This window comes from Oryzias melastigma, linkage group LG9 (genome assembly GCF_002922805.2).
Source record: "Oryzias melastigma strain HK-1 linkage group LG9, ASM292280v2, whole genome shotgun sequence".
Taxonomy (NCBI): Eukaryota; Metazoa; Chordata; class Actinopteri; order Beloniformes; family Adrianichthyidae; genus Oryzias; species Oryzias melastigma.
Window position 1 is genome coordinate 16,911,754 of NC_050520.1, and position 13,085 is coordinate 16,924,838.

General features: G+C 41.5%; 2 protein-coding genes across 5 annotated transcripts in view; one reads left to right on the plus strand and one right to left on the minus strand.

The window, feature by feature from the left end:
* Positions 1-9,479, plus strand: part of LOC112160082 (radixin) — a 28,241-nt gene extending 18,762 nt beyond the window's left edge. Inside the window, exons 3-16 of one of the 4 annotated variants that reach the window (XM_024294442.2) lie at positions 846-929; positions 3,073-3,168; positions 3,514-3,636; positions 3,706-3,857; positions 3,928-4,011; positions 4,817-4,963; positions 5,036-5,132; positions 5,201-5,364; positions 6,300-6,430; positions 6,505-6,665; positions 8,230-8,322; positions 8,498-8,704; positions 8,829-8,876; positions 9,069-9,479. In XM_024294442.2, the coding sequence (XP_024150210.1) occupies positions 846-929; positions 3,073-3,168; positions 3,514-3,636; positions 3,706-3,857; positions 3,928-4,011; positions 4,817-4,963; positions 5,036-5,132; positions 5,201-5,364; positions 6,300-6,430; positions 6,505-6,665; positions 8,230-8,322; positions 8,498-8,704; positions 8,829-8,876; positions 9,069-9,233 (1,752 nt within the window). In that variant the 3' untranslated portion in view covers positions 9,234-9,479. The remainder of the gene's footprint in view (positions 1-845; positions 930-3,072; positions 3,169-3,513; positions 3,637-3,705; positions 3,858-3,927; positions 4,012-4,816; positions 4,964-5,035; positions 5,133-5,200; positions 5,365-6,299; positions 6,431-6,504; positions 6,666-8,229; positions 8,323-8,497; positions 8,705-8,828; positions 8,877-9,068) is intronic. The other 3 variants (XM_024294443.2, XM_024294444.2, XM_036213522.1) reach the window with 3 other exon arrangements.
* A 1,043-nt stretch (positions 9,480-10,522) lies between these two features.
* Positions 10,523-13,085, minus strand: part of mrpl39 (mitochondrial ribosomal protein L39) — a 7,820-nt gene continuing 5,257 nt past the window's right edge. The window contains exons 9-10 of the mRNA XM_024294445.2: positions 11,268-11,315; positions 10,523-10,803 (exon numbers count right to left, since the gene is read on the minus strand). Coding sequence (XP_024150213.1) covers positions 10,726-10,803; positions 11,268-11,315 — 126 coding nt within the window. The 3' untranslated portion in view covers positions 10,523-10,725. The remainder of the gene's footprint in view (positions 10,804-11,267; positions 11,316-13,085) is intronic.

Genomic DNA, 13,085 nt, shown 5'->3' on the forward strand with positions numbered 1-13,085 from the left:
TCTGGGCATCTTTGCTTAGACTGCTGCCCCCGCGACCCGGTCCCGGATGAAGCGGAAGAAGATGGATGGATGGATGGATGGATGGATTGATGATATGCATTGATGATATGTATTGATGATATGCATTGATGATATGTATTGATGATATACATTGATGATATGTATTGATGATGTGCGTTGATGATGTGCATTGATGATGTGCGTTGATGATATGCGTTATTGACGATATGCGTTATTGACGATATGCATTGATGATATGCATTGACGATATGCATTGACGATATGCATTGATGATATGCGTTGACGATATGCGTTGATGATGTGCGTTGATGATGTGCGTTGGCCAAGTCTATGGTGGAGAAAACTTTAGCCCCATGCATGTTTGAAAGTACATCATCCGTGTGTGGGAGTGAATGACTGTTCTTATGAAACTAACGTCAATCTGTTCGGTGACCTCAGCTGAACAAAAGATAAAATGGTTGCTATGGAGATAAAACTAACAGAAAAGCCGCCATTTTGAAAAAAGGCTCCTGTGGCGCAGTAGTGCATTTACCTCGAATCTACAACACTATCAAAACTGCCACAAGCACACTTGTTCCCAGAAAGCATTTATTATGCTCCTCTAGATGTAAACATGATGAATCCTTTAAAGTTTGGATCTCACACTGTTTGAAGTGTTGTGTGTTAAGCCATTTTTGATGGAAGTTTTCAAGAAGAACAAAAGAATTGATGGATGTTTTTCATGTGGGACGTATCTGACTTTTTCCAAAAGTTTAAAGTAGAAAGTGTTTGCTGCTTCTTGGAAACGTTTAGATCAAACCTCCTGTCTTGGTTTTGCCTCCTAGATAAACGTGCGCGTGACCACCATGGATGCAGAACTGGAGTTCTCCATCCAGCCCAACACAACTGGAAAGCAACTCTTTGACCAGGTGAGAAGAAGATTAATGTGGGTAAATAAACACAAACACGTGAGTTTTTTTACTCAACAATCCCAGAACAAACTGAGGAGGACTTTTGAAGAAACCGATTCTCATCCTTCTTTCTTCAACTTTAAGGAGTCGGTTTGTAATGATTAGCTTCTTTATGAACTTATCTGTAGATTAAAAAAAAAACAAAAGCTTCTTTGATCCCAGCTTCAAAATAAGAGTTGTTTGGGTAAGGTTTTACCAAACCAGGAAGTGTTTTCCAAACGATTGTCCCTTCAAGAAACCAGCACAGAACCGATTTCCAGCTAAGCTTTTTTTGGTTAAATTCATCGGTAACTCACCTTTTTTGAGGTCTGGTTTAATGTCAGACAATATTTTTACAGAACATCTAAAGTTGGTGTCGGATTTTTTTTAATTTTTTTTAATAGCCACCAATTTCCCTTTAACTGTTAAGGGAAAAGTTCATCGTCTTTAAAATACCTCATTTGTATCTTCATTTGTATTTGCTTAAGAACTCTTACCCCTTAGATTTTTCCTTAACTTTACCCTGTGGACTGTCAAAACAGAAGCTGAAAAGCAGACGCCAACTTCAGCCTCGTCTGACTTTAAGAGTGCGACGGATAAATGCAATACAATGAAAACTAGTATTTTCTAAACACAATTAGTGCTGTCACAAATGATTACAATTAGTCGACTAATCGGGTCATGCACAAAGTGGATGTAACGCGCACACCTTAACTAGGGCTGTAACGGACCACGGATGATCAAAACTCACAGGAGCAAGCTGCTCCGTAATGGACATGATTTTATGGCGAGCCAAAGAGATCAAAAATCACCAGGAAAAGCGTGGGCAACTGTGCCACGTTTGACAGATAATAATTATTATTTTAAATATTTAAATGTTCCAACAGTTAGTTTCATTAAAGCAATTAATAAATTTTTAACTGTTTAATTAATGATTTAATTTGAACGTTAGGCGAGTGGGATGAGAACATTTGTATTTTAAGGGGAACTCCAGATAGATTTGGTATTTTCAACACTATTTTTAAACATTCTTTACTCTGTTTTTGTAGATTTGGTCACAAGACATGTAAATGTAGTCAGAAACTACATGTTTTGGCATTTTGTTTGTGTTCAAACTTTAAAGATATTTTTGTTTTAATAAATAGGTCTCAATGAGCAAAAGTTTTGATGTTGCATATATAAATATTGTGTGTGGGAAGTACTTGATATTCATATTGAATATATGATTTGAAGTGTTTCCAAAAATAATTTAGCTTTCATATTGTTGTTGTCGTTTTTTTTAAAAAACTTTTTACTGATCCGAAAAATGATCCGAACCGTGAGTTTTGTGATCCGCTACACCCCTAATCTTAACCATCATGAGCTTTAAACTAACTAAAAACTAGATTTATATCATTACCTGTGATAATACTAGTGTGAATGCTGCAAGATGAATTTGGCCACTGAAGATACTAGTGCTGATAACTAAAAACACTGAAGCTAAAAGTTGAACACGCTAAAGTTGATAGCCAGCTAAAATATTAGTTAAATGCGAAATTAGCCAGAAACCTAAAAAAAGGCCTAATTTAGCCAAAGCACCTAGCATGCAGCTGAAATATTAGCTGGACTCCATAATAGCCTCAAATAAACAAAATGAATGCCTGTCTTTCAGAAGAAAAATGACACATAGACATGTTACAAACTCTAAAAACAGGTTTTCATCGCAGGGGGACTTCAGCAATGCATTTGAATTTATCAATACAATTGATTCATAGCTGTAAAGGACACAAAAATGTGGAAAAGAGAATCCTGTAGTTTATAAAAAAAAAAAAAAAAACACTAAATTTTCTTCGTAATCCAATAAAAAAACCGAATAAATGTTAGTTGTGTTTTTTTTTCCTTTGTGACCCATGAACCAGTTCTGGTGTGTTTGAATCTGCTGATTTAAAACAACCCCTCAGAGACTTTGTCCTCTATGTCTGTGATTTTTCTTTATTTGTTGTTTTGAAAATGAAAGCTCGAGTCAACAGAAGAAATTTTTTTTTACCGTTTCATTTCCAAACAAACTGAAGTGGCTTCACCTTCTTTTGACTGTAAGTGTGTTTTAAAGTGACATCAGACAGTTCAGGTTTGGTCCTCTCAGGTGGTGAAGACGGTGGGTCTGCGGGAGGTCTGGTTCTTCGGCCTGCAGTACGTGGACAGTAAAAGCTACAGCACCTGGCTCAAACTCAACAAGAAGGTCAGTTTCTCTTACACTTCAGCTGTAAAATCTGCTTTTCTAGAAGAATTTAGGATTTCATCTCAGTCTGAAACCCTTCAGACAATATAATCCAGAGCTAATCCAGATCATCCATCTGACTCCTGCAGAAAAATTAGACACATTTGGAGGAAAACTCAAATCCCACCTTTAACGGAATTTGATTTTTTTCCAATATTTTTTGAAGGAAAGCATTTTTTCTTATTGATTTCATTTACTTTCTGCACTTTTTGCATTGATTTAATGGCATAAAATCTTTCAAAACCTTCCAGTAAATTTCCAAATATTCTCACTTGTGGTTTCTGTGACGTTTGCTGGATCATGCAGGTGACTCAGCAGGACGTGAAGAAGGAAAACCCTCTGCAGTTCAGGTTCAGAGCCAAGTTCTTCCCCGAGGACGTCTCAGAGGAGCTGATCCAAGAGATCACACAGCGCCTCTTCTTCCTGCAGGTAACCGGACCAGCAGCATCAGTTCATCTTCTGATGGGTTTTTTCATTTTTTAATCTGACGTTGGTCAGGTGAAAGAGGCCATCCTGAACGACGAGAACTACTGTCCTCCAGAGACGGCCGTGCTGCTGGCATCGTACGCCGTCCAGGCCAAATACGGAGACTACAGCCGCAGCGTCCACAAGCCGGGGTACCTCACTCACGACCGGCTGCTGCCTCAAAGGTAAACCCTCCCAATCACGCCGTCTCAAGGGCGTCTCCTGAGGAGGCTCCACGGTTCTGCTTGTGTTCAGGGTTCTGGAGCAGCACAAACTGACGAAGGAGCAGTGGGAGGTCAGAATCCAGGCGTGGCACGAAGAACACCGAGGGATGCTCAGGTCTGTAGACTCTACTCAGGAATAAGACAAACCTTAAAGCGGGGGTGTTGAGCTCCATCCCGCAAGAGGCCAAAATCCAAAGCACACCTTGGGTCGCGGGCCTAGATGCTAACTGAAATCACTGAAGCTGATAGCTGAAAATGCTGAAGCTGATCGCCAGCTAAAATATTAGCTAAATGCCAAATTGGCCTAAAAAGCTTTTTAAAAAAAACTAGGTTGGTCAAAACAGCTAGCATGTAACTGAAACGTTAGCTAAACTCCCAAAAAGACTATTTTTTTTAAAAAGCCTGTATTAGCCAAAACAGCTAGCATGTAGCTGAAATATTAGCTAAACTCCTAAACAACCTCAAAAATTAAAAATAAAAACTTAAATTAACCAAATCAGCCAACATGTAGCTCAAATACTAGCTAAACTCCAAAAAAAGACTAAATAACTTCTAAAACAGCCTGAATTAGCTAAAATAGCTAGCATGTAGCTGAAATGTTAGCTAAACTCTATAATAGTCTAAAAAATCCTACTAAATACCAAAATAGTCCAAAAAGCTAGCAGAATTACAAGTTTTAAAAGTTTAAAAACATAATTATGAATAATAAAAAGGCAGGAATATTATTCCAGAATAAATCAACTTAAACCTTAAATAACTTTCAATATTTTACTCTCCATAAAAATTTATTTTGTCAAAATTATATAAGTGCTAAATGACATCGGACCAATAATTACAAAAAACAAAATGATCTGGAGGGCCGGATCCGGCCCCCGGGCCTTGACTTTGACACGTGTGCCTTAAAGTCCGTTTCCTGCTAGAGAGGACGCCATGATGGAGTACCTGAAGATCGCTCAGGACCTGGAGATGTACGGAGTCAACTACTTTGACATCAAGAACAAGAAGGGGACGCAGCTGTGGCTGGGCGTGGACGCGCTCGGGCTCAACATCTACGAGCACGAGGACAAGTGAGGAGGCCGGCTCCACCTTCACTGAAACCTTCTTTTACTCAGCAAAAAACCTTCTGAAATGTTCACCAGGTTGACTCCAAAGATCGGCTTCCCCTGGAGCGAGATCCGAAACATATCTTTCAACGACAAGAAGTTTTTCATCCGACCCATCGACAAGAAGGCGCCGGTGAGTCTCAGATCCGGTTTCTCTGCTGGTTCCACACGTCCAGTTTAACAAAACGTCTGTTTTTGCAGGACTTTGTGTTCTGCGCACCTCGACTGCGCATCAACAAGCGGATCCTGGCTCTGTGCATGGGCAACCACGAGCTGTACATGAGGAGGAGGAAGCCCGACACCATCGAGGTGCAGCAGATGAAGGCTCAGGCCCGAGAGGAGAAGCACCACAAGCAGATGGAGAGGTGCTCCAGCCTCTGACACCAACACATTTACTCGCTATTTAGCTCTTTGTTTCAATTTAACAGTTAGCACTTTAATCAGCACTTTTATTTTTAGTGTTTTCATTCAAAAACATGTTGATTAGTTTGTTGACTGTTTTTATTCTTCTTTATTCTACTTTCATTCTATGTGGTAAAAACAGTTCATTCAATATTTTGGGGGTTTCCATGGCAAAATTTCAAGATGAGATTTTCTGTTTTTGCATGATTTTATATAACATGGTAAAATGACCAAATAAAGGTACTTTCACATAGATGTTCTGCTGATTAAAATGAGACCAAATAATCAAATTGAAAATACAGAAAATTCAAAAGTAGACAAAAAATGACTTTTATCCCAAGGTACCAAGGGGTTAACAAAATGTTCTAAATGGACAATTTTGTGTGTGATTTCATATTCTGTCATTTTCACATATAAGAGATAAAATCATTAAAAAAAAAACTGAAAACTACGGCAGAAAAGTGTCTAGTTTTGCCATGGAAACCCCCCAAAAATGTTCAACACATAATTTTTACAACATAGAATGAAAGTTTTAAGAGTAACAAACTAATTTATACGTTTTTGAATCAAAATATATTGTATTTTCCAGAGTATAAGTCGCAGGAGCAAAACATGTCTAATCAAGAAGAAGAAAACCAAATATAAGTCGCACTTTTGGGAGAAAAGTTCTAAATAAAAATAATGCTAATCTTTTGATCTGTATAAGAGAAATATCAGAAGAATCTGATTCTCGGCCATGTTTGTTTAGGACGACACTTTTATCAGTAGCAAGTACCAATACTCAGACTTGTACCTGTGCTCTGCACTCCTGTGTCTGCCCGTCCAAAACAACGGGAGGATCATCCTCCAGCCTCGCTGGTTTCTGTCTGTAGGAGTTCTGACACGTGATTGTTTTCAGGGCGCAGCTGGAGAACGAGAAGAAGAAGCGAGAGCTGGCAGAGAAAGAGAAGGAGAGGATAGAGCGCGAAAAGGAGGAGCTGATGGAGAGGCTGAAGCAGATCGAAGAGCAGACCATGAAGGCTCAGAGAGGTATCCCACTGCGTCCAGTTCCAGGGATTTAGTCTCACCCCAACTTGTTTTGAAACCCGTGCTTTTCCGCGCAGAGCTGGAGGAGCAGACTCGCCGGGCGCTGGAGCTGGAGCTGGAGAGAAAGCGAGCGCGGGAGGAGGCCGAGAGGCTGGAGAGGGACCGGCAGGCCGCCGAGGAGGCCAAAGCCGAGCTGGCCAGGCAGGCGGCAGACCAGCAGAAGACCCAGGAGCAGCTGGTGGGCGTCTGCGCAGTCGCTCCGCTATTAATGTTCTTCGAGTTACTGCAACTTTTCAGCCCGCGGGAGACGCTTTTCTCCTTCTTAATATGCTGGAATTATCGTGTTAACGGTTGAAAAGTTGATGATTTTGAGTTTAAAGGCCAAACCAAACCCTGAATTAACTTTTTTTTTTTATTTTGATTCAGACACTGCACACCTCTCTGCTAGAATTCCATGTATTTTAGCGCCGTGTTTGGACAGGTTAGAGCTGTTACCGCCATCACAAATCCATATGTGTGTTACATTAGAAACTGTTCGCTGTCTGCATCTACTTGAGAAAAACACAGACACGCCCCGGACCTTTTTGCTCTCGGCCGCTCTGCCTCCTGGGTGAGGAGCCCCGCCCCTCAGCCTGCGGAGAAGCAGCGTTGATCCACTTCCTTTATTATGAAGCAGAGAAAAGTTTTTGACACAAGCTCCTCCCACACGCAGCGGGAGCTTCAGGTGATCAGACTTTAAGACAACCATGAAACAGCTACTTTAGCGCTTGTTACAACAGATGATTTTCATGAATTTGACGTGAATTCCATTGATGTGAACGGACAATTGATTTAAATTATGCCAGCGCGAGGTGTGCATGCGTGGATAATCTATACGGACCACGGATTATCCATTACAACCCTAGTTTAAAACTGCCTGTGTGCTGCCCCTACAGGTTAAAACAAAGTATTACAGTTACATTTTGTAATTTGTCAACTGGTGTAAATCCCAGAAGTTTTCACATCATCACACTCTGAGCTTCTTGACTCTTGACATACTCAAGAATTGAAGCTCACCACCCGACTGTTTTAGCTCTCCCCGCGACGCAGAGAGAGGCGGTCTCTACAATGCTGACGACAAGAGTGTCGGAGGTCGCCTCCACAAAGCCGAGTGGCAAGGGGTCGTCCCGCGACGTCAAGAGGAGCGGAGGTCACCCCCCCCCCAACCCCCCACCGACATTGATAGCGGCGTAGCTCAGTCATTGATGTTGACACCAAAAGTGGCAGAGGTCACCCCACCAAGCCAAGGCGGTGGAGGTCGCCCCGCGAAGCCAAGAGCAGTAGAGCTGAGTCATTGATGTTGCGCCAAAAGTGGCGAAGGCTACCCTGCAATGGCAATGCGGCGGAGGGCGCCCCGCCAAGCAAAAGCGGCGGAGGTCGTCCGAGAGCGGCAGACCTCAGTCATTGATGTTGACACCAATGTGGCGGAGGTCGCCCAGTGATGCTGAGAGTGGCAGATCTTGCTTGCTCGCCTAACCGGCCCTTGGAAAGCTGTCTGATTGGCAGACAGAGAGCCGCTGTGGGACGGGGGGGCAGCCTGTTTGTTCCTTCTGAACTTCATGAGTTTTTTAATTTATTTTCATTGAGACAATAATAAAAAGATCCTTTAGTTTCCTCAAGATAACCTCACTGTCAATCACATCTTCAGACCACACCTCCTCCACTCAGCCTGCCTCCTCTAGCTCCGCCCCCTTTTTCAAATCTTGGCTGAGAGTGGAGTCAGCTGTCTTGTTTGGTTGTTAAATCTGTTGTCTTCACGGCAGGCGGCTGAGCTGGCAGAATACACGGCAAAGATTTCTCTGCTAGAAGAAGCCAAGAAGAAGAAGGAGGAGGAGGCCACAGAGTGGCAGCACAAGGTGAGGAACTTTTATTGTGAAAGGGCTTCTAGGGCACGTTTCAAAAACTGAAGAAATTTGTTCCACAAAGTGGGAACATTTTGTTGTTTTCATTAGAATGAACAGTTTTAATAAAGTTTACAAAAACAGAAAGTTTGGTTAGAGGAATCCGTTTGTCACTCGTCGCCCCCTGCAGGCCATGTCGGCGCAGGAGGACCTGGAGAAAACCAAGGAAGAGCTGAAGACGGTCACGCTGGCGCCCTGCGAGCCCGAGCTGGATGAGAACCACGCCGAGGCCAGCGCCGAGCTCTCCAACGAGGGTGTCCGGCAGCTGGACCTCCGCAGCGAGGAGGAGCGTGTCACGGAGGCGCAAAAGAACGAGCGGGTGAAGAAGCAGCTGCAGGTAAGACGCGGCGGCGGCGTTCGAAGTCTACTTCCCAAATACAGCAGGGAATTGAAATCCAACAATCAGTCGAGTCAAAGTCAGAAGCTCCGCCCACCAGTAACGAGATATTATCTCCTGACAGCAGTTTTGTTGCAGAGAAGAAACTCAGGCCAGGCGATGGCACGTCAGGGTAAGCTCTGCCTCTCCTCCTCCAGCTCCTCCTGTGAGCAGGAGGTGTTGGACCCAAACCCGGTTCTGAAGCAGACACCGAGCCTGATCACTGAGGAGGAGGAGTCCGGCCAGGACTGCTCCTCCGCTCTCTGCTTCCTTCTTCCTGTACCTCCTCCTGCTCCCGGTCATCTCCTTCTTTCTCCTCCCTCAGACCTTGACCTCCGAGCTGGCCCAGGCCCGAGACGAGACCAAGAAGACCCAGAACGACATGCTGCACGCCGAGAACGTGAAGGCGGGCCGGGACAAGTACAAGACGCTGCGGCAGATCCGGCAGGGCAACACCAAGCAGCGCATCGACGAGTTCGAGTCCATGTGAAGCTCCGCCCCCTCCAAGAAGTTTTGCCAAAGTCCTCCTCTGGAACCTTCACCGAGACCAAAACCTAGTTTGTTTTTGACTGAAAATTTACCTTTTTTATTCTGTTTCTGTGACTTTTACCCAAAAATATGCTAAACTGTGAACTCCCTTTCATACAATGACTCAGCAGTATTTTGTAAGAAAAAGGTCAAACGTTTGTGACGGATGAATGTAGCTGAAGGGCAGATAAAGGGACTCTTAATTCTGCGGGATCCACACAGGAAGTTGTGAAGTTTTTTTTCAAAGTGTTACGTAGAATAAGCTAGCGAGCGTTTTCGTCTCGCTCCAGTTTAAGGTCACTCCCCCCCCTCCCCCCATCCCCGCCTGAGACGCCGCTCTACCTCAGTGACAGTCAGCACTTCCTGTCCTTTCAAATTAAGACGATGATCAGAGGCCAAGCTTTGTAATCAAATGGACTTCATTCATGAAGATAAAGTATAGATTTTTTATTTTAATAAAGATGTTTATTATTTGTAAACTAACCTGGAGAGCTGATGTTTTAAAGGTTAAAATGTTCCTGAGTCTTCAGCTTGTACTAGTGTTCTGAACCGGCATCCTCGCCTCCCGCCCTGAGGATGTCCGCCCCCACTGTCACCATGTTTGGTTGTATTTGTGTTCTAGTCCATTTCATTGATTCTGAAAAATAAAAGTTTTACATTTTACTTGGATTTCTTTGCCTTTCCTGATCAAAACATCTGCTTTCTTGTGGATTTGCTCCTCCTTGAATTCCATTTCAAAAATAACTTCTATCATCAAAGCACCGGTTAGGCCTGATATACATGACTTTATATTTCACGATTAAAAACAATATTTTCCTGTAAATGTTTTCTAAAATTCCCAGAATGCCTTTTGTGATTCAGCAGATGAAGAGAAATGTTAACAGGTTTAGATTTGCAAGACTTTGTCAGTTGTTGACCCCATTGCCACACCCCTTTTGGTGCTGTGGCCCCACCCACCAACCTCCTACAATTCCCCAATTTGGACAAACTTCTCTGTAATTTGATATTAACTTGCTAACATGTTAGCATTCCTTCATTGGTATCCTGAGGTTTTTAAAACACAAACAAAACCAAATAACAGTAAGTCTTAAAGAAATGTTTGTCACTTTTTTTTAGAAAATCAAATAGATTTGGTGTTCGATTAAAAACAAATTTAGACTTTTCAGTGATGAATTCGAACTATTTTTTTTATATAAAGTTGAATTATTGTCGCCATTTTTGTTAAACAGAACAAAAGTTTAAAGAAACGTGTCTGTAAAAGCACTTTTATACATGATGTTAGGTGTTTTTTATACATTCATGTGAGATGTTTCTTTGATCCTGGCTTTCCTGCTTCAGTGTGAACGACGTAAGCCGAGTCAGAGCAGACGATTCAGGAAGAAACAGAGCTGTTTGTTGTGTTTATTAAAGAACTGATGGCCGGCTGAACGTCTTCAGGGGTTTAACTGACAGATCTACTGGATGGACGACGGAGGAGGAGGAGGAGGAGGCGGCGAGGGTGGAGTCACTTCCTCAGGTTCTGTCATTTTCACCTTTAAAAAAACACAAAGAAACCAACATTTTTATCTTCTTGATGGAGGAGACGTGAGGTCAAAAGAACTTTAGTCTCCTCAGATTCTGAATGTTAGGAAAAAACAGGATAAAGTGAAAACATGTTTGTACCGAGTGGTTGAAAAGTTCTGGACAAGATTAAACGCTCTTCTCTGTTTCTACTAGAATAGACAAGAGGAATAGAAATGAGGTCATGTGACCAACTGGTCATCCATTTTTGTTCTCCAGTGGGAACATTTAGGATTCCAAATCAAGTACGTTTGTTAATTTATACCTGCTAATTGGAGATTTACGGAGGCTGCAAAGAAAAAAAGAAAAACTTCAAGCTGGTGCAGAGATTACAGCAAACTGTGTTTGCAGGAACTAGAAGACGAGGATTAAATCCCATTTCAGGTCGGAACGGAGCAGCTTCAGGCGCTCATAGATGCAGAATGGCGGTTCTTACCGGCCTCTGAGCTCGCTCCCTCAGTTTCCTCCAGACGGTGTGGTGAGCCTGAAGAGAGAGCAGAAGGTGTTCATCACATCCTCTGAACCACATGTTTCAAACTCAATCACACAGGGGCCAAATCCAAAACACACATAAGGTCACAGGACAAACATTTACTGAACTCTCTAAAACTACATTTTTAAAACTTTAAAACGTAACTTTTTAACATAATTATGGACTAGATATATAACATTATCTGTGATAATGCTAGTGGGAATGCTGGAAGCTGAATTTGGCCGCTGAAGATGCTAAAGATTGATTTCTAAAAACGCTGAAGCTGATAGCAGCTAAAATATTAACTAAATGCCAAATTAGCCTAAAAAAAATTAAAAAAAAATCTTAGGTTAGCCAAAACAGCTAGCATGTAGCTGAAATATTAGCTAAACTTCAAAACAGAATAAAAAAATCTTAGTAAGTGTCAAAATAGTCAGAAAAGCTAGCAGAATGCCAATTTTAAAAACTTAAAAACTGTAACTTTTTTTGCATATTTATGAATAAAAACAGACATGAATATTATTCCAGCTACAACATCATCTGTCAAACACAGGTGACGTACATGAAGCTTGTTTTTGGATCAATTTAATCAGAGTCTGGACATAAATCAAGTAATTTTCTTAATTAATTAAGTAATTTTTACTTAAAAAGAATGAAATATAAAATGAACAATAAAAAATAAATACATTTTGTTATCAGAATGTGTTAATAAAACAGCTTGAAAACATGTGTTAAAATCTGATACCTAAAAACAAAAGAAAACATTTTTCTTGCTGGAATTAATAGAATAAAACAGTAAATCAAAATGACAGCTTTCTGTAGGTTTTGTCTCCATAGCAACCTTTTTATGTTTTGGTCACCTGTATGGAGCTAAATTGGGGCCAATATTATTTGAAACCGAAATAAAATGTTTTGAAAAAAATATTAACGTCTGACTGAAAAAAATAGGTTTAAAAACTCAAAATTTCACTTTGAAAACATTTTTTTTTCAGTTTCAAAACTTTTTTTTTGTTTACGAATCTGAAAGTTTCAGCTTCAAAACTTTTGGCCCGGTTGTGGCGCGTTGGGGAGGACCAATCAAAATCGATGAGAGGGGGTCCCGGTGCGTTCACTGACTCTGATAAGTGAGAACTGTACGAATTACTGTCAGAAAATGTCTGTTCAGTCTGCCCTGTCATAGGCTGCTCCTGCTCGGGTCTCTCCCGGCGTATTGAACGAGCTCCGCTGACGTACGCGAGGCTGCAGCCGGAGAACTCTATACTTAACACAACAAGATGGAGCGTTGAACGGACTAGAACAGAGTTTTGGACACGATAAAACTCTGATTTTTACACCCGTCTTGGGACAACTTCCGACTGTAGAACGTCTGTTTTAAGAGCTCGCCAATCGGACACCGTTCAAAATCTACAACTTCTAATTAAAATGTTTCCGCAAATTGATTTCTGTTCAAGTTTGAGAAGTTGGAAGACAATCGATAAAAGGTCTAGGATGAGTTTTCATTTGTAGCTTGGACTAAAGGTGCTGTTTTGTTTTTTTTAATTCAAGATGGGGGCCTCTTCTTGGGCTCAAAGAGCGACGGAACCCCTGAAGACAGCGGCATGTATGTGAAATTTCAGGAAAATCGCTCAAACAAAAGTCTAGTCTTCTTACATTGTAGTAAAATGGAAAAATTGCTAAAATCTCACATTTTGCCGCAAAATGTGCACCAAGCTGTAGGTCCTGTGGCCATCCCATAATAATTTCAAAACTTCCTTCCATTTTTGTTTCGTAAAAACATTTTGG